The sequence below is a fragment of the Cherax quadricarinatus genome, chromosome 49 (genome assembly GCF_038502225.1).
Source record: "Cherax quadricarinatus isolate ZL_2023a chromosome 49, ASM3850222v1, whole genome shotgun sequence".
Lineage (NCBI taxonomy): Eukaryota > Metazoa > Arthropoda > Malacostraca > Decapoda > Parastacidae > Cherax > Cherax quadricarinatus.
The window spans coordinates 10,563,810-10,585,076 of NC_091340.1; the positions used below are offsets into that span (position 1 = coordinate 10,563,810).

A 21,267-nucleotide genomic window follows, 5' to 3' on the forward strand; every position below is an offset into this window, starting at 1 on the left:
AGGTCTCAGACACTCCCTAAAGAGGGAGCCAAGGCCGGGCCACTACTTGGAAAAGGCCCGGGCCGGGAGAATACCGGCGAATCTTTAATAATAATAATAATAAATAACCTCATACCCATCCTGTGGGTAGTAAATTTATTCGGGTATAAGCACACATAAATACAGTTACATGAATTATCATACATAGAAGCATACGTGTAGATTATCCAGGATAACCCTAAAAAAAAAGTCCGGCAAAGTGACTTATTTCCACTTGGGTCCTCGTAATATTTCATTATTTAAACCTTAAAAGTTAAAACAGTTATGTAACTCAACTATGTGAAAAGCAGATATACTAGAAATAAGTTAAACTCAGTTATTTACATTTACATTAAAGAGAGAGAATCAGATCACAGTAACAGATGTATGTTACCTATACAAAAAAAAAAAATCATTCTTCTCCCTTTCTGTAGCGACGTTCGTTAGGTACCTTTTGATTCTCTTTTTGAACTGGTTCATGCTATGAAAGGCTTTGACATGTGCGGGCAGTGCCTTCCTCTCTATTACTGTCCCTACGGGTTTAGCGCTCCCCATGATTATAATAATTATAATTCTTTATTGTTGTACAATAAAAGGTGTTTGAAGCCTGACCACCTGCTGTGGGTACTACAAAGTTGTTCCCTTCCCCTACTACTACACTTGCTTTGGTTCCCAGCACTGACAAACTTACCAGCAAGATATTCTGGACACTGATTGCGAGCATTTTTATAAACGTGATTTAACTTCATTTGTTTTACTCTGTCCTCAATATTCAGCATATCCAGTTGCAATTCATCCTGGCCAACATGTTCTCTGGACCCAGGTTCAGGATGAATCTCACCATTTTGTTCTGGGTGATTTGCAGTCTATCTTTCAGTTTTTTGTTAAGGCCATGAAGATCAAGAGTAATGTATATGGCATTGTGTAAGAGGTAGACATAGGGTCCTGCTAGCCTCGGTAGGTAGACACTGTGCCTATCTGCAAAAGAATTTTAGTCTGGCATTCGCAGTTTTTGCTATGTTCCCTATCAATTCTCCTAGCATGCTTGGGTCAGAGGGGATTCCCAGATATTTCAATGAAGGTACTGAAGTGGTTGGTTCTCCATTATATTGGACATCCTGTAACTGGTAGTCACCCATTCCAATTTTCTGGGTTGGGGAGGCGTCTTCAAGGACCTGCTAGATCCTACAAGTACGATGGGAAAGTGCCCTCATTGACAGATGGATCCTGTAAATAGGCAGAGAGGGCATCTTCAAGGATCTGCTTCATCCTACAAGTAGGCAGGCACCTTCAAAAACCTGCTGGAACCTACAAGGTAATGAGAGCACCTTCAAAGGTCTGCTGGAACCTTCAAGTATGAAGGGAATGCGCCTGGGTGGGCCGTCTGGAATCTATAAGTCGGTGGAGAAGATTCCTGGAAAGAATTCTAGAATCGTGAAAGTAGGCTGGAGGAGCTTTCTAGGATCGCCGTAATAGTCGGTGGGAGAGGCCGCTTTGGAAGTACAGTATTAAAATTGTCTGGAGAAGTCCACAAGAACCAAACACAACAGCAGGGAAGGGGTCTGGATGAGCACTGTGAAACTGTTCGAAACTGTCTGAAGAGGCCACTGTGAATATATTACATTGAAAAATTACATAGAAAAGCCCATTAGTATTGTGCAAGTTTAAAGGGGTGATGCCTTCAAGGGCCCGTTGGAACCTACAGGCCTGTGAGGAAGGCACATGGTGGGATTCTCTGAAGCGATACAATACATATATACGATTGTATAGTATCAATCCAAAGAAAGGAGAATGGGAGGTTCGATGGAGCTATAACTTTACAGGGAAAGCAGCTGAAAGAATTTACTGGAACTATAGAAGATGGTCACAGGAGAAAGCCTAGAAGTAAAAGTCTACTGAAAAAAAAGCGCATGGAAGGCCCGTCCAGAACGATTCATGGAAACTGGAATTCTCTTCAAGGGAAGAAGGAAGGGGCATTGGGGGGAAAGTGTCTTCATACTTATGGAACGCTCTTCGTCCAAGGAATTGGAGCTGCCCTCCCCTTCCTTGAACCAAACCTGATTACCTCCCATTCCCGGACACTTTATGACCTCAATAAGTAACGTATCCCCATAAATCAAAAAATAATCTTAGATGATACTGCTGGAAGAAATTTTTTAATGCAGCCGAATGCTTTTTCTGTCGGCTAATTCAGACGTAAAACTATTCCTAGGAAGCTTAACTGATTTTCATCGGACATAAAAATAAGATATATCTTCGACGTGTCCCTATTGCGACTCTACATGCTACATATATTTAAATAAAAAAATCTGAAATTTCAAAAGCTCCTTAATGTCAGACTGCACAACATTTGTAGACTAAGATCATGTTTGAAGTGCTTTGTTTACAGGAGATTACAAATGCAACAATACTACTTTGATATACGTATTTGTTTATTGTTAGTACAACGTACATATATACAGATTTGTTTTATGAATAACGAGTTCAGTTTACATTAACTCACTGGTAGGTTGTGCATGGAGGCAAAATGTATGGAACTTGTATATGCACACAGAATGGAGGTGTTGATGGATTGTACACGAAGTGAAAATCTGACAATATATTGTATAAAGTTGTGGTTAAAAACATGTGAGCAAACATTTAGGAGATTCTATTATTTTGAAGTGAAAATGCCCTAGGACCGAAAGGTATCCATAATAAAAATATTCCAAGTGTTTGCTTATGGGTTTTTAACCACAAATTGTACCCATTTGGATAAAGTATATAGATTTAAGTCTATTTATCTGATGTTTTAGTCAGGCCATACACATATGGGTAGTGAAGACAACACACAAAGTATGAACTGTGCGAGACTAGGCTGGATGGTGTACACTTAATGGGGCGGGACAACAACAGCAGGTGTAGACAGAACGTATGTTTATTCATCAGGAAACAGTTTCCTGAAACGGATCTTCGATGATGTTCAGTGACTCCTCGAAGAAATGTCTATGATGCACAAGTAAAGATATTGCTAATAGCCTCATATCTAGAGCCAAATCCATAACGAGCAAAGTACACTGTGTGGTGCCTCAGAGCTCGGTGTCCTCTGTGTAGAGGGTGTTGGACACGGCTTTAAGTGGTTTGTCCTCTGGTGTGGAAAATCCCAGGCCGCTCTGGATACGTCGCAGGAGAGCGAAAACTGAGAACGGGCAGGTGTGGTACCTCTCAGCACACGTGAGACCAGGCTCGTCCGGGCTGCCTGCTTCATGGCCCGCCATCTCAGCTGATATGTAGTCCTTGAGCAATATGGAATCATTACCTTGTTTGGGGCTGCCGGGAAGAAAAAAAAATACACTTTCTTCATCACATCTCATCTAGTTCACCTAAAACATTGTTTTTAAAGTTATATATAATGCACCGATACTTGACCGAACAATAACGTGTTAGCGTGTTTGTTCAGCAATTTGCTGACCCTTGCCCGATTCCTTTAAGAATTTACCCCCTGAGGATGGTGGCACCTCACCGACAGCGCTAGATTATACCCCTGCCTCTCAGTTACTGTTTTCCATATAATACAAAAGTAGACACAGACGAACTCACAAGGAAAAATAAAATACGAAAACTGAAAAAAAATTGCGAGTACTGTATCTCGGTTTCAAACAAGGGATCTTCAGGCATTCACACAATAAAGATGTACCTGTATACAGTATACAATAATCAACTCAATTCTAACCTGATCTAGACCAAAATGCTGCCATAACTTTTTATGGGGTGTAAGCCAGCACAAGCTTAACTACTAAACAGGTTATCATCTGATTAAGACCCATGTCAGAAAACAGTCTTGTTTCCCGACGAATACACCTATAGTGATATTATAGTCTAATTTTGATACCCAACTTGCCTTTCACATTTCACTTTTGTCTGCCACTCAGTCGTGGTTTGTTTATCGTTATCGCCTAGAACAGTCAACTAGATTTCATTTACATTACTATAGTTACCTATACGCCTAGTATAATTAATAATCTGGCAAGCAGCCAAGATAACGTTAGATAACACAACTGATAACCTAATTACGGTGCCCCGTGGCCTGGTGGGAAAAGCTCTCACTTTACACGGTGAGGGTCCGGGTTCGATTCCCGGCGAAGGAGTGGAAACACTGGAGGTGTTTCCTTACACCGGTTGTCTATGTTCACCCATCAGTAAAATGGGTACCTGGGTGTTAGTTGACTGGTGTGGGTCGCATCCTGGGACAAAACTGACCTAATTTGCGGGAACTGCTCAGCATAACAAGCGACTTCCTATACAGTAGTATGTCACTGACGTCAGCTATGGTCTGTATACCTTGTACATGTACTTGTAGAAATAGATATTATTATAATTATTATTATTACTTTTATTAAACTAACACAATGATGCAGTAATAGCTAGGTCTTCAAGCCGAGCTGAAAATTATTAACTTGTTATGTAAAAAAAGAAAATTCACGCATGACCTTGTCAGGTCCAGCTTGAGCAACATAGACAAAATTATTATTAAAACATATATCCACGGTGAAGCCATACATACATACATACGAGGAGGTCATACTCTTGCTCCTGGGGGATTTCAACTTAAGGCACCTAAAATGGAGGAATATAGCAAATAATGTTGTTGCAGTGATAACACCTGGAGGCAGCTCTGATGAAAACTCACACTCACACGAGTTTTTAAATCTCTGCACAAAATTCAATTTAAACCAGCAAATAATAGAGCCTACTAGACTGGAGAATACACTAGACCTCATTTTCACTAACAATGATGATCTGATACGAAATGTCACCATATCAAAAACAATATACTCAGATCACAACATAATTAAGGTTCAGACATGTATGCGTGGAGCACCAGACCGACATAATGAGATTAGTCACGAGGGAGCATTCACCAAATTCAACTTCAATAACAAAAACATAAAGTGGGACCAAGTAAACCAAGTCCTAACCGATATAAGCTGGGAAGATATACTAAGCAACACAGACCCCAACTTATGCCTATAACAGATTAACTCGGTGGCACTCGATGTATGTACAAGGCTTATTCCTCTAAGAAAAAGGAGGAGTAGATGTAAAATAGAAAGAGACAGGCGCACCCTTTACAGGCGACGGAAAAGAATAACAGAGCGGCTAAAAGAGGTCAATATATCTGAAATGCGTAGGGAGTCACTGGTCAGAGAAATAGTAAGCATCGAACTTAAGCTAAAGGAATCTTATAGGAGTCAGGAATCGCGGGAAGAACTAAAAGTCATAAATGAAATCGAAAGAAACCCAAAGTATTTCTTTTCCTATGCCAAATCAAAGTCGAGAACAACGTCCAGTAATGGGCCCCTACTTAAACAAGATGGGTCCTACACAGATGACAGCAAGGAAATGAGTGAGCTACTCAAGTCCCAATATGACTCAGTTTTTAGCAAGCCGCTAACCAGACTGAGAGTCGAAGATCAAAGTGAATTTTTTATGAGAGAGCCGCAGAATTTGGTTAACACAAGCCTATCTGATGTTATCCTGACGCCAAATGACTTCGAACAGGCGATAAATGACATGCCCATGCACTCTGCCCCAGGGGCAGACTCATGGAACTCCGTGTTCATCAAGAACTGCAAGAAGCCCCTATCACGAGCTTTTACCATCCTATGGAGAGGGAGCATGGACACGGGTGTCGTCCCACAGCTACTAAAAACAACAGACATAGCCCCACTCCACAAAGGGGGCAGTAAAGCAATAGCAAAGAACTACAGACCGATGGCACTAACATCCCATATCATAAAAATCTTTGAAAGGGTCCTAAGAAGAAAGATCACCACCCATCTAGAAACCCATCAATTACACAACCCAGGACAACATGGGTTTAGAACAGGTCGCTCCTGTCTGTCTCAACTATTGGATCACTACGACAAGGTCCTAGATGCACTAGAAGACAAAAAGAATGCAGATGTAATATATACAGACTTTGCAAAAGCCTTCGACAAGTGTGACCATGGCGTAATAGCGCACAAAATGCGTGCTAAAAGAATAACAGGAAAAGTCGGTCGATGGATCTATAATTTCCTCACTAACAGAACACAGAGAGTAGTAGTCAACAGAGTAAAGTCCGAGGCAGCGACGGTGAAAAGCTCTGTTCCACAAGGTACAGTACTCGCTCCCATCTTGTTCCTCATCCTCATATCTGACATAGACAAGGATGTCAGCCACAGCACCGTGTCTTCCTTTGCAGATGACACCCGAATCTGCATGACAGTGTCTTCCATTGCAGACACAGCAAGGCTCCAGGCGGACATCAACCAAATCTTTCAGTGGGCTGCAGAAAACAATGTGAAGTTCAACGATGAAAAATTTCAATTACTCAGATATGGTAAACATGAGGAAATTAAATCTTCATCAGAGTACAAAACAAATTCTGGCCACAAAATAGAGCGAAACACCAACGTCAAAGACCTGGGAGTGATCATGTCGGAGGATCTCACCTTCAAGGACCATAACATTGTATCAATCGCATCTGCTAGAAAAATGACAGGATGGATAATGAGAACCTTCAAAACTAGGGATGCCAAGCCCATGATGACACTCTTCAGGTCACTTGTTCTATCTAGGCTGGAATATTGCTGCACACTAACAGCACCTTTCAAGGCAGGTGAAATTGCTGACCTAGAAAATGTACAGAGAACCTTCACGGCACGCATAACGGAGATAAAACACCTCAATTACTGGGAGCGCCTGAGGTTCCTGAACCTGTATTCCCTGGAATGCAGGCGGGAGAGATACATGATTATATACACCTGGAAAATCCTAGAGGGACTAGTACCGAACTTGCACACGAAAATCACTCACTACGAAAGCAAAAGACTTGGCAGACGATGCAACATCCCCCAATGAAAAGCAGGGGTGTCACTAGCACGTAAAGAGACCATACAATAAGTGTCAGGGGCCCGAGACTGTTCAACTGCCTCAGGTACCGACATAAGTCGGTACCTGACCAGCCGGGCTGTGGCTCGTACGTTGGTTTGCGTGCAGCCAGCAGTAACAGCCTGGTTGATCAGGCTCTGATCCACCAGGAGGCCTGGTCACAGACCGGGCCGTGGGGGCGTTGACCCCCGGAACTCTCTCCAGGTAAACTCCAGGAATGCTTGGTAATTAGGTTTGCTTTACTGAAGGGAAAGGCAGCTCCAGTTTCTAAGATAAAGAACCCTTCACCAGCCTCCAGGCACCTCCCTCGAAGAAATAGGCTAACATACATCGTTCTTGGATCCACTATCTGGCCCCAAAAAATGGAACACGGGAACAGGTTGAAGAACAAACTTTACTGTGACAATGTTTCTCTGAAATTCTCTGTGTAGAGATGTATCATAACTTGATGAAGCTCTATACAGAACGAAATGTTTCAATCAAAGCTTATTTCTTCAATTTGTCTTGGCGGTGATTCGAGGAAAAATTCAATGAAACAATGTTTTGCCAGGAGTGAGGGGTTTATCAAGAAATTTAACAAACAATTCATCAGCACTTTAACAAATACTTTCTAAAGTACTTTATCAAGTGCTTTACTGAGTGCTTTATCAAGTACTCCATCGAGTACTTTATAGAGCACCTAATCGAGTCCTTTAACAAGTGCGACTTTTGCATCCAACGCCACACTCAAGGGCCATGAATACGTCCGACAAGCCTTCTCGTCTACTCACGTGAAAATCAGCGTGAAGATCTCGCCGAAGATAGAGGAGCTGGAAAACCTGTTGATCTGCATTTCACAGATGAATCTGAGGACGCAGGCGTGACCATCAGCTCCCATAGTGGCAATGTTGTCCTCGATTTGCCGAAGGAGGTCCAGCTGATCCTCCTGAATGCTCCTGAAGAGGCGTCATCGAAGTGAATAGGTTAATACAGTCACGGAAAAACGCTAAGCCTACAGGGGTAATAATGTAGCTCTTTGGGGAATGAGAAGGGTGGAAGGGGATGTTCCGGTGTGATCCAAGGAAGGGGAAGGGTAGTGTTAATTCTTTGGATCAAGAGCCCTCTGTAAGCTTCAAGGCTAAACTTTCCTTTTCGCTCGAGGGGAGTAAACCGATTAATGTTTTGATAAGGGTTACTCCTAGATAATAGTAGTAGTAGTAGTGGCAACAGTAGTAATAATAGTAGTTGCGTTACTGGTAACATCAATAATAATAATAAAAATAATAATAATAATAATAATAATAATAATAATAATAATAATAATAATAATAATAATAATAATAAAACTAATACTATCACAAAAACAACAATAAAAATACTACATCATTATTCATCATTAACACTAATTATATATATATATATATATATATATATATATATATATATATATATATATATATATATATATATATATATATATATATATATATATATATATATCCCTTTACAAAATATTACCCTGCTCACACCCCCAACAGCTCGTCAGGTTACAAGAACCATTCGTCTCCATTCATTCCTATCTAACACACTCACGCATGCTTGCTGGAAGTCCCAGCCCCTCGCCCACTAAACCTTCTTTACCCCCTCCCTCCAACATTTTCGAGGACGACCCCTACCCCGCTTTCCTTTCCCTACAGATTTAAACGCTCTCCAAGTCTTTCTTTGTTCCATTCTCTCTAAATGACCAAACTACCTCAACAGCCCCTCTTCAGCCCTCTGACTAATACTTTTAGTAACTCTACACCTCCCAATTTCCACGCTACGAATTCTGTGCATAACATTTACACTACACATTGCCCTAAGACACGACATATCCACCACCTCCAGCCGCCTCCTCGTTGCAGCATTTACAACCCATGCTTCCACCCATATAAGTGTGTTGGTATCACTATACTCTCGTAAATTCTCTTTGCCTACATGGATAACTTTTTTTTTTGTCTCCACAAATACCTCATAGCACCACTCGCCTTTTTTTCTTCATCAATTCTATGGTTAATCTCGTCCTGGATAAACCCATCTGCTGACGAGTCAACTCCCAGATATCTGAAAACATTCACTTCTTCCATACTCCCTCCCTCCAATATGATATCTAATTTCTCTTTATCTAAATCGCTTGATACCCTCATCACCTTACTCTTGTATATGTTCACGTTCAACTTCCTACCTTTACACACCAGCCCAAACTCGTCCACTAACCTTTGCAACTTCTCTTTAGAATCTCCCAAAAGCACAGTATCACCAGCCAGAAATAACTGTGTCAACTCCTATTATGTATTTGATTCCCCATATTTCAATCCCACCCCTCTCCCCAACACCCTAGCATTTACTTCTTTTACAACCCCATCTATAAATGTTAAACAACCATGGTGACATTACACATCCCTGTCTAAGACCTACTTTTACTGGGAAGTAGTCTCCCTCTCTTCTACACACTCTAACCTGAGCCTCACTATCCTCATAAAAACTCTTTACAGCATTTAGTAACTTACTACCTATTCCATACACTTGCAGCATCTGCCACATTGCTTTTCTATACACCCTATCATATGCCTTTTTTAAATCCATAAACGCAATGAAAACTTCCCTACCTTTATCTAAATACTGTTCATATATATGCTTTAATGTAAACACTTGATCCACACATACATACATACATACATGCATACATACATACATACATACATACATACATACATACATACATACATACATACATACACACACATACAAACCCACACACACATATGCTTACAGTAAACAGATAATACCTGCGGTAGATGCCGAATTTATTAGAAGATTCGCCAAAGAGAGAGGCCAGGTAGAGGACTACACCCACAGTAAACATGGAGATGGCCACTGTGTTGACTGTATTGTTTACCTCCCCACGATACAGTGGGAAAGTGTATGTTGCAGACAACGTGAGGGTCTGCAATCCTGGGTCTAGAGACATATTCGGTGGTGACAGATGGGGAAGCCAGAGTGAGGCTTGAGAGCTTGGTTATCTGTGAGACAAAGAAAGGTATATAAAAAACCTTGACTCACCTTCCACTGCGCTTTTGTCTATTGAAGACGTTGTAGAGATTGATTTCAAGGCGGAACATAATTTGTATAGCCATAGCCAGTGTGTAGGCGTCAATAGTTCTGTCACCCAGGGGGATGGCGAGCTGGATGTAGGTGTACCACAGTGGTCTGAGTGGCGTCACCAAATTCCATGGTATGGGGGCGAGGTCCACCGGCATGACCAGCAAGTCGAGTTCAGGGCTTCTCTGTAAAGAGGTCAAGCCCTGGCCACTGCCAGGGCAATAGGCTTTACGTACTGTGAATGACTATTAAGTTTACAGAGAAGCCCTGGCTAACTACAACACCATGGTGACTGCAGCAACAAAATTTCAATCATCTTACTCAAACTCAAACCGGATCCGCTCATTTCTGAGCGAAAAGTCATTCCATGCTGATGCTGCATACTCCAAGAATTGCTATGCATAACCAGGTGCTTTCTGTCTAGTATGCAAATGATGTCAGCTAGGTCTGTATCATTTGTAACATGTACTTGTAGAAATGGAGATTATAATCAATTATAATATGATAGTGTAATGGGCCTGAAATATTTTGCATTAAGGGCCCCGAGCGACACTAAGTTGAAATAGCTGAAAGCTACCCATAGATTTAGCAAATAAACATTGACTGCTCGTCTATTATAACACACTACACAAAATCATTTAAAATATATATATTCTAAGATTTTTACAAAGGAGTAGATAGGAACTATCAGGTACAATATCCTTCACAATGAAATGTGTCAAGTGAAACATGTTCACGAAGAATATAAAATCAGCAAACTACAGGACGAGGTCAACTGCTAGACTAATGTAATGCTGTGTCGCATGCACTTACAATTTAAATGGGAATACCAATCACGTGAAACAATGTGTAAGGAAAGTGAGTGGGCAGGACAATGGAACATTTTATGGGAATACATGGAAAGGACATATAGCAGAGAACTTTGAAGCCCACGCAGAGGATATCTGCAATAAAACTATCTTCTATCTTAAAGGACTATTGTGTAGTTTATCTAGGTGTTTGAGGCTAGGACAGTTGATTCTCAAAAGCAAAATTCATTCATTTAGACAGCACAAGATACCCTACAGGACTTTTTTTTATGGGACTGTATCCATAAAGTGCATTGATAAATGATTGGTTATGTAATGAGGGTGTAATATAGTGCCGGATTTAGATGAAGAGGTCCCAGGCTATTCCATTTGTGATCGCCTCACAATCTCCCAGCCTCACCACCAGACGAAGATGCAAGAATTGTTTTAAACAAAATTCAGTGAAGCCGAGGATGATGACGGTGTTTAAAATTCCGTAATTCACTATTCCTCATGTAAACGATATAAAATATTTTTGTTAAATACTGTAGTGGCTGAAAAAAATGTTAAAATTAACACTGAAAAACTTTTGCTATAGCCAAACTTTGTAAACATTTTTGGAATAGGCAGGAATTTTTAAGAAAATGAAATTGTAAGTTTACTGTTATAATCCTTAAAATACATATATAATTTTAAAATACACATTAAGAAATAAAGAAATTACAATCAGCAAATATACAAAGACTAAAAATGCTATTTTCTAACCTTCCTCAAAGCAAAATCATCTAAAAGTTTTAATCAAAATTTGTTTGTCTATGTTTGTCATTTTCAATGCAGAGAATGTTCAGTGTGGACAACCTCTCTTGAGACATTGTGGCCCTTAATTCATTTTTAATTCTTTTGAGGCTTGAAAAAGACCTCTCTCCCGAGCAGTTAGTGACCATTAAGCTATGAAATAGCCGCAAGATTGCGTCCACATTAATGAAGACCATCTGAATTTTTGTATATAATTTGATAAAGGTCTGTATGAGACAATGACTGCTCTTCTGTAGGCCTATGAGACAGTGACTGCTCTTTTGTAGCCCTTTGACCGTCTAAACGTTGTAAAGATTGATTTCAAGGGCTGCAAAAGTTCATCAGTAAGTTTCAGTTCAACATCTTTTGGTTAGGCTGCCATCAACAGTTCAACACATTGCTGAATTTCTTGCTTAGATGCTGACAGATTAGCAAGAAAGGATAACATTTGTGCAACATCACAGTAGTTCTTCTTAAATTGGCTTCAGGTGCATCTAGTATAGGAATAAAAGATCTTATCTTAAACTTATCGGTGCTACCTTGGCTTGTTATCTACGTATTATGAATGTACTTTATGCGATCCACACCTTATATTGCAATCAACACGGTACCTAACCTAACCTAACCTAGGTTAAGTTAGGTACCGTGTTGATTGCAATATAAGGTGTAGATCGCAATGTAAGTGTAGATATCATTTTCCTTGTAGATAACAAGCCAAAGTAGCACCAATATATCTCTTGAAGAGAGTTCATCTAAGGCATTAGGACCAGGTGGACTTCCTCATTACCTTGCCTTTCCTTACTCTTTGTCTTCTTGTGGCAGTTCTGTAGTTAACATTTGGCAAGGTGGCTTTTGCTTGTTGATCAAGTTCATCAAAATCTTCTCTAATTTTGCTTAAAAAATTCCGAAGTGAACTGTAAAAACATGCACAAGTACTCAATAACAATCCTGATTTCTGAATGGCTTTGCTGACCTTGTGAAAATGACCCAACACACGAGTCCAAAAATGCAGCATAAACACAAATTCCAGTTCCTCCATTTTCTGCAAAATATTGTTAGCTTGAAGCCTGGTATTACCCTTCTTATTAATATCAAAGTACAAATGACTGAGGCCTCAGTCACCTTATCTATCTCACTGCTTTTCTGGAAGGACATACAAATTTAATCTGACTTTTTGGGTTATCCTAGATAATTTATACGTATGCGTACTTATGTGTACAGTAGATGAATATAAGAGGCCTGAGCTTGCTACTACCTGCAGCTCATAAGACTGCCATCCCCACGAGCCCCTTTGGGGCGGGGTAGATGGCAGACCAGAGGCCTAGCTTCTCCCTACGAGCCCCGTGAGGGCGGGGACTGTGGCTAGGCCTGGGGACAGTTGGTCCCAAAGATGAGGGGGTAGTTGTACCTCCTCCCATGGGAGACTTAGGTCTCGGGATACTCCCCAGATAGGGAGCCAAGGCCGGGTCACCACTACTTGGAAAAGACCCGGGCCGGGAGAATACCGGCGAATAAGAAAAAAAAAAGTAGATGAATGGTTCACAGAACCGACACGTTGATAAATTAGACACATGTGCAACTCTTGGGTATCTTTATTAAGGAAACGTTTCGCCACACAGTGGTTTCATCAGTCCATACACAGGAGAAACTTGAAGAATAGGAGGAGTTGCACATGTGCCTAATTCATTTATGTGTACTGTGTACCTGTACCTAAATAAACTTACTAATCACTAAATGACCTGGTGCGCGGGGGCAGAGTAGCCATCACAACTTAACAGCATCATGCACCAATTTTGCATCAGTCACGGAAGACAGATGGATCAGTGAAGACGTATATGCAGATAAAAATCTTTTCTTGTGACCACGAAACATTACCACTATTAACTTGTCCTGCCGTCTGTTGCTTACCACGTTCCTGTGTACAAGTGAGTCGATGATATTTTCGTCACCAGGAAGCTGTGAGAGTTCCCGTCTCCTTACTGTTTTGTTGTATGCTGTTGTACGCTGTGTTGTGATACTGAATGATGTTTTATGTTATTGTTGTGATATTGAATGTTGTATATTACTGTATGCTGTGTTGTGATACTGAATGATGTTTTATGTTATTGTTGTGATATTGAATGTTGTATATTACTGTATGCTGTGTTGTGATACTGAATGATGTTTTATGTTATTGTTGTGATATTGAATGTTGTATATTACTGTATGCTGTGTTGTGATACTGAATGATGTTTTATGTTATTGTTGTGATATTGAATGTTGTATATTACTGTATGCTGTGTTGTGATACTGAATGATATTGTATGTTACTGCATGCTGTTGTGATATTGAATGATGTATGTTACTGTATGCTGTGTTGTGATACTGAATGATGTATATTAATGTACGCTGTGTTGTGATACTGAATGATGTATATTAATGTACGCTGTGTTGTGATACTGAATGATGTATATTAATGTACGCTGTGTTGTGATATTGAATGATGTTCCATGTTAATTTATGCTGTCTTGTGATACTGAATGAAGTGTTATCGTGAGTGGCTGGTGTTTTCCGAGTCACATGTTGGTAAGCTGCGTACCAACAAGTGTTACGAACTGCTTACATTGTAAGATGCTTGGAAGATGGGTGATGCAGCAGGAGGTAGAGAGAGAGGTAAGATAACACCGCTTACCGCTACCAGCACCAGGTGGGGAGACGAACAAGCAGCAGCAGCAGCAGGAGGAGGAGAAGGACGAGTTGAGAGCAGGGACGTCAGCCGTGTGACACCGAGCAAGAGGCTTTACTAATGTCTCATGATGTCTCCTCACTCACACCTAACTCTTCGCCGCCTCTCCCCCTCCTCCTCCCCCTAAATACTTTCTCCCCAAACCACTTCCCTTCCTAAGCTTTTCTAACCTTTAACCCCATTTTTCGACAGATTAGGTTTATATTTTGCCACCGAGGCGCCTAGCGTATTGTACACCTCACATCCTTCCTGTGGTCGGAAGCGAAGGAACTCTTGGATATACGGACAGACCTGGGAATTAAACCCCAGAAGGGTTAACAGGATTATATCTCGATAAATATTTACAATTTATATTTCATCTGTTGCAAGAAAATTTGGGACATTTTCTTAAAATATCTGGCATCTTATTTCCATTAATAAGGTACCTTGACATATTACTTTACTTATTATAGTGTCTGTCTCTATTACTGTGTTAATAATCAAACGCATAATACTCAAGAAAGTAACCGTAAGGCTGACCACATACTTTGTATTTGCTTTTATCATCATCACTGCGTCCGCCAACCTGCCAGAAGCACTTGTACCCAGGCTGCAACATCAATCAGTCAGTGTATATACCAAACTGTCAGTACTTGTAAGCCTGGTTATTACAGAATCAGTCATTCTGCAAGTTGCTCCGTACAAGTGTTTATCTACAGTCGTGTTATCGTTGTGAGTTTTAGATCTTCTCAGGTTTCTAACTGTATGCCTATGACATTCAGATTCATTATTTACTTCTTTTCTAATATTTCTAATACTTGACACAATCATACCAAAGTTATATTCAACTTTTTCCTATCACTTTTTATCTTTTCTTGACAATCTTTCTCTCATTGTGAGACGATACAACTCTTACGAATCCCATGTTTCCCATCTCTCATCCATCACCTGAAGTTCACTCACACCCACCACTCCTGTCAGTAATATGTATACTTTATATATTTCATCCCTCTGTGCATGCTATGGTCACGTGACACTAGCATATACAGAGGGATTGTATGTATAAAGTATACATATTACTGACACTCATGCCACACCTATTACCTGAAGACCACCCATAGCCACCCATCTCATCTCCCCCAATCATCTCAACACCACCCACGTCTTCAGATAGAGGTACAGATACCTGTCTCTACCAGTAAAACAATGTGGTTTATTATATATTATAGGTATGTGTGGATAATTCAGGGCGTAGAGTAGCGGAGGCTCCATCCTTCGTACAGTAAGCACAGGATCCACGCATTACCTATTTGTACTCACGTGTATCCACTGGGTTCTCCCTGCGATAGAAAGTGACTGGGAGGGGAAGAAACATTGGCTGTCGTAAAGGTGACCCATTAAGTACTTGAGGTAATATTCCTTATCCCACTCATGTACGTGGCTTTCCTTTTTATAATGGAGGATTTCCTGTGGCCCTTATAACGACATAGTGTATAATAATATTAATAATAATAATAATAATAATAATAATAATAATAATAATAATAATAATAATGCACTTCTCACTATGTTTTCCACCCTCATTTTCAGCATTTTGGTAAATATGGGACAAATACGCATCATTAAAGGTAATAAACCAAAAGATATTCAGCAAGCCTTTATTAAAACGTTGTTTCGTTCAGTCTGAGAAAGATATGGTTTTAATAAAGGCTGTTGTGTCTGTTTTTAATTTGCTACGTGTGGGTTTACTGTATGTCTGTCGTAACATCGTTGATCAATACCCGGTCCTTCTACTGACAGCGTTTTAATTCTTGCAATGAGAGACCGGCTCACGATCCTCGGACTAGTAAAAACTTTGGGTATGTTTCCTTATCCCTACTGTCCCTTGTTTACCCAGCAGTAAGTAGATACCTGGGTGTTAGCCGTCTGGTGTGTCTCGCATCCAGGTGACGAGGATAAAAGAACTAGTGGAAATAAGCCAGTTTGATAGCAGGGGCTTTTTTTGATCCTGGGTTACTAACCCTTCAGATTAATAATCCGAACAAAATCTTCCTTGTATTAAGAATATCAGATCCTCTAATCATCTGAGAAAAACTGTTTCACTTACCTCGTTGCATAACTGGGGGGAGCGCTAAGCCCGTGGGAGTCTTACAGCCCATGCGGTAATAGGAGGCAAATCAGATTCCATCCAAGGAAAGGGAGGGGTAGCTCCAGTTTCTCTGGATCAAGAACTCTTCACCGGCAAGAAGGCACCTCCCGTGAAAGCACTATTGCAGACTCATCTCATGCTTGAGAGAGCACACCCTCATTTGTGTCGGCACTCAGAGAGTTGTCTGCCGTCTGGGTGAAACGTCTGCCTTTCTTATAGCTGTTAAAAAACAGAAGCCGTAATTAATTTTTTTCCCAGATAACGTTTCAACTGCACACAGTACACTTTTTTCAAGACGTGAAAACCTGCTGTGCAGGCGAAACGTGTGGATAAGGTTTCAAATAAGTTTTTTTTTTTTTGTCTTCATCTACAACTCGTCTATGTTCCCTTACCATCTATAACTTCAGCTACTTTACTTATATTAGATTTTCATGCCCCCCCCCCAAAAAAAAAATCTGATCTCAGCTCATTTTAATGAGCGGCCTTAATTATAGTGTACTACCGCCCTCCAACATGCCACACACAACAGTTTGCTATCACATACTTATTTTCTAGGTGACCAATGGCAGTAGGCGCAAGGAGACCTGACCATTCTTACTCGTATTTTTTGTCCGTAGATAAATATATAATGGAATTCCCCAGGTATCTAATACTTCTCTTTATCTAATACTTCTCCTCTTCTTTCTCTCTGGCTAGTTGGTTACCTCTTACTCCTCACTGATTTCATATTCTTACCCTATGGACGAATTTCACGGGGTGAGCCTTTCATACTAAAATAATAATTTTTATTTCTTCAGAACACATGATACAACTAAGACAGACCTAGTTGATATCAAGGACTTGCTATACAGAAAGCCCCTGGTTATTCAAAGCTTTTCGGGCAGCCTAAGTTAAATTTGTCTCCCAGGATGCGACCCACAACAATCGTCTCACACCCAGATACCTCCTGCCCAACGTTTCACCCGTGCAGGGCTTCAATCCCGGACCCCCGTGACCTGAGGACGCTACCTACCTAGCCATCAAGACTCACGAAGTTATAATAACACGACTGCAAACAAATGGAACGGGTAGGGTTCGAAGTCGTTAACCACTCGGCCAGCTGGTCAAGTGGTTAACGCACTGGCCTGTGAGTTTTAAGACTCACTAGCCGTGGGTTCAAGCCTCACCCGTTCCCTGATTATTTTTTTTTCTTTTGGCCAAGCCATCAAACCATGAAGACAGTACCACTCATCCTGTGAATGAACGTACCTCGAGCGAGGTTCCTTGATAGGGTGAACGGTTTTTGACGAGACATTTGGGCCACGCTCGCCTTCCGCGGATGAAACCTGATTTATCTCCCATTCCCCAGGCGAGACATGACCCATACGAGTTTAGTGCTTACCCCATAAATATATAGTACATCTGCCAATACAAATTATCATCATGCCGCAGTAATAATAATAACAGTAATAACCTATTCACCACCAAGAATATTAAATCCCTCAAACAGGAATTCCAGTAAACTCTTGTATATATACATGTTGAAGATTGAGACACATATATACATGTATATACATGTATTTAGAGAAATACAACCCTTGGTGTATATATCCTCTGTTTATTATTATTATTATTATTATTATTATTATTACTATATCAAGGAACTGAGAGGTCCTCGCCCCACCTACGTCATTCACCAACACATTCTGCTCTTGTGATAATCACATATAAGTCTGGGCCGGAGAACTGGCTGAGGTCAGTGGCTTGTTGCTGTTGTTCTCTTAAGGTATGCAAAACAACATGGTATATTTTACTAATAAAAATCTCAAATACCTGGCCAGGTACATTCTTTGCAATGGAAAGCAGGGTGGTCTGGCCTGGCCTCATAGATACCTATTTTAATTAAAAAAAAAAACGAAATATATTTAAAATAAATTGTTTTGTAAATTATAGTATAAATAGCTTATCCCAAACTTCATTAGGGTAGCTTACCCTAAATTATATTAAAAAAGTTTACCCTAAATTATATTAAAAAAAAAAAAACTTACACTCTGTAATTATTATTTTACTACATGTAAACCACACAATAACCAAATTCTGTAAACTCAGCATTGTAATCCTTATAGAGAATAAACTTTGAATTGAGATCGACAATCGACACCATGCCTAACCCTTCTAGGGTAGGGTAGGTGCCTGAGCCCGAGCTTTTAGCTCATAAGACTGTCATTCCCATTAGCCCCCTTGGGGCGGGGATGGAAGACCAGAGAGGCCTAGCTTGTGGCTAGGCCTGGGGACAGTTGGTCCCAAAGATGAGGAGGTACTTGTATCTCCTCCCATGGCAGACTTCGGTCTCAGACACTCCCTCAAGAGGGAGCCAAGGCCGGGCCACCACTTGGACAAGGCCCGGGCCGGGAGAATACCGGCTAATCTTTAACTAACTGTAAACTCAGCATTGTAATCCTTATAGAGAATAAACTTTGAATTGAGATCGACAATCGACACCATGCCTAACCCTTCTAGGGTAGGGTAGGTGCCTGAGCCCGAGCTTTTAGCTCATAAGACTGTCATTCCCATTAGCCCCCTTGGGGCGGGGATGGAAGACCAGAGAGGCCTAGCTTGTGGCTAGGCCTGGGGACAGTTGGTCCCAAAGATGAGGAGGTACTTGTGCCTCCTCCCATGGCAGACTTCGGTCTCAGACACTCCCTCAAGAGGGAGCCAAGGCCGGGCCACCACTTGGAAAAGGCCCGTGCCGGGAGAATACCGGCGAATCTTTAATAATAATAATAATAACTTTGAATTGAATATTATTAAAGATTCGCCGGTATTCTCCCGGCCCGGGCCTTTTCCAAGTGGTGGCCCGGCCTTGGCTCCCTGTCTAGGGAGTGTCTAAGTTTCCCATGGGAGGAGGTACAAGTACCTCCTTATCTTTGGGACCAACTGTCCCCAGGCCTAGCCACAAGCTAGGCCTCTCTGGTCTGCCATCCCAGCAGGATGGCTTGTGAGCTGTAAGCCCTGGCTCAGGCACCTACCATACCCTAAAAGGGCTAGGCATGGTGTCGATGTTGAAACTTACCCTAAATTATATTAAAAAAAAAAACTCACCCTAAATTACATTAAAAAAACTTACCCTAAATCGCATTAAAATGGCTTCTCCCAAATAATATTTCAGAAGAATTTATTTGTATAAAAAAATTATCCTTTTTTTTGGGGGGGGCAATGTTTGTAGAATGTTTTTTAACTTCATATTCTGTATGACCCATACAGGTTTACTGCTCTTATTTTTAGTATATTGTCATCACCACCACTACTACTACTACTATTACTACTACTACTAATAATAACAATAATATTTACCAATGATGTTTTAACTGATATAAATGAGAGATGCAACAAGGATATATACACTGAGAGGTGTATGTCTCTCAGTGTATATACACTGAGAGGTGTATGTCTCTCAGTGTATATACACGGAGAGGTGTATATTATCCTCTAAATTACACTTTGTATACTACCTAAAGAAATAAAGTTGTTTGTTAACTTTGTTTAAGTAAACGATAGCGTTTAAAGACGATTAACCAACCTCTGAAAGAAGCGTATAAAATAGCTACTGATTATACACGAGGGCTAATATAAGTGACATGATATAAGTCAGGTCCCGGAAGCAGGCGGAGGATCTAGGGCAGGGGGAGAGAAATAAGAGTAATCAAGGAAATAATAGTTACTACATCAGGGTTCAACTGTCCCTGAGAGATGTTGAACCCTGGTGAGGTGAACACATCAGGCGAGGCGATATAAACAACATATATAATACGAAGCAGAGCTTCCCTTCTTTTACAGACCAGACCTATAGGTCAAAAACACGTATGCACGTTTTTCCAGGAGTAGTTTTTTCAGACTGAAGAAGCTAATCGTGGCAAAACGTTTCCTTAATAAATGCCCCGACCAGTGAATTTGCGTCCATTACCTACAACTTGTGGGTATCATCACACCAGGTCCGCCATAAACCTGATCTGTTATCCCAGGCGCTGTATGACCTTCCTACGGACGTAACACTACCTCAGGAATGAAGAACTGTTATCCTAGATCAGCTCATTTTGATGCCCAACCCTGTCTGAGGTATACTACTATCACCTCCCGTCGACTAACACCCAGGTACCTACTTACTGCTAGGTGAACAGGGGCAGCAGGTATGAGGAAACATGCCCAACGTTTCACCCTTGCCGGGATCGAACCACGGACACTCAGTATGTGAACTAAGTGCGCTGCCAACCGAGCTACGGGACACCAGAAACAAGCCTACTATGGGCCAGTAGGCCTGTCGCAGTGCTCCTCCTTCCTATTCTTATGAAGCAATGCATACAAAGGTAAGACCAAAGGCAGGTAGGAGTACTGCATGAGACAACAAACCGTACCATGCAGAGAGTGGGTTCACCTCTCCTTGTTTACATTGTTCATGACAATGTGGGTATCGGGACCATGTTAACTATACCGACGTGCTGCAATATGCATACAAACAAACAAAAAAGTTATTGCTGTATATGCTTATAATAATAATGATGACAGCCGAGAGCTTCTGTAAGTACACAGGTACGTAGGAATGGACGGCGGCTGGTAATTCGGTGCGCCGACTCGCTAACTAGTCTAGCAAACTGGCGCTTTCTATTGGAGTAGTGGCAACAGCAAACTGTGTGAAGAAACGGTATCATGGGGATCGAACCGGAGTCCACCTGGTGGCAATACAAATTTTCGTGCTTCTGACACCATGGAAGTTTTTAACTTAACCAAATGATTATTATTAT

General features: G+C 40.9%; 1 protein-coding gene across 8 annotated transcripts; it reads right to left on the reverse strand.

Moving 5' to 3' along the window:
* Positions 1 to 2,447: 2,447 nt before the first annotated feature.
* Positions 2,448 to 20,619, reverse strand: LOC128696925 (uncharacterized). 8 transcript variants are annotated; one of them, XM_053788348.2, is made up of 5 exons: positions 20,433 to 20,619; positions 16,448 to 16,708; positions 9,741 to 9,974; positions 7,704 to 7,868; positions 2,448 to 3,327 (listed from the first exon to the last, which is right to left on the reverse strand). In XM_053788348.2, exons 3-5 carry the CDS (start codon positions 9,920 to 9,922, stop codon positions 3,087 to 3,089), a joined length of 588 nt encoding a protein of 195 aa, XP_053644323.1. In that variant the 5' UTR covers positions 9,923 to 9,974; positions 16,448 to 16,708; positions 20,433 to 20,619; the 3' UTR covers positions 2,448 to 3,086. The 8 variants fall into 8 exon arrangements, with proteins under 8 accessions (XP_053644323.1, XP_069951293.1, XP_053644319.2 ...); XM_070095192.1 differs by lacking the exon at positions 9,741 to 9,974 and adding an exon at positions 10,015 to 10,238; XM_053788344.2 differs by lacking the exon at positions 9,741 to 9,974 and adding an exon at positions 10,015 to 10,263.
* Positions 20,620 to 21,267: the final 648 nt, after the last annotated feature.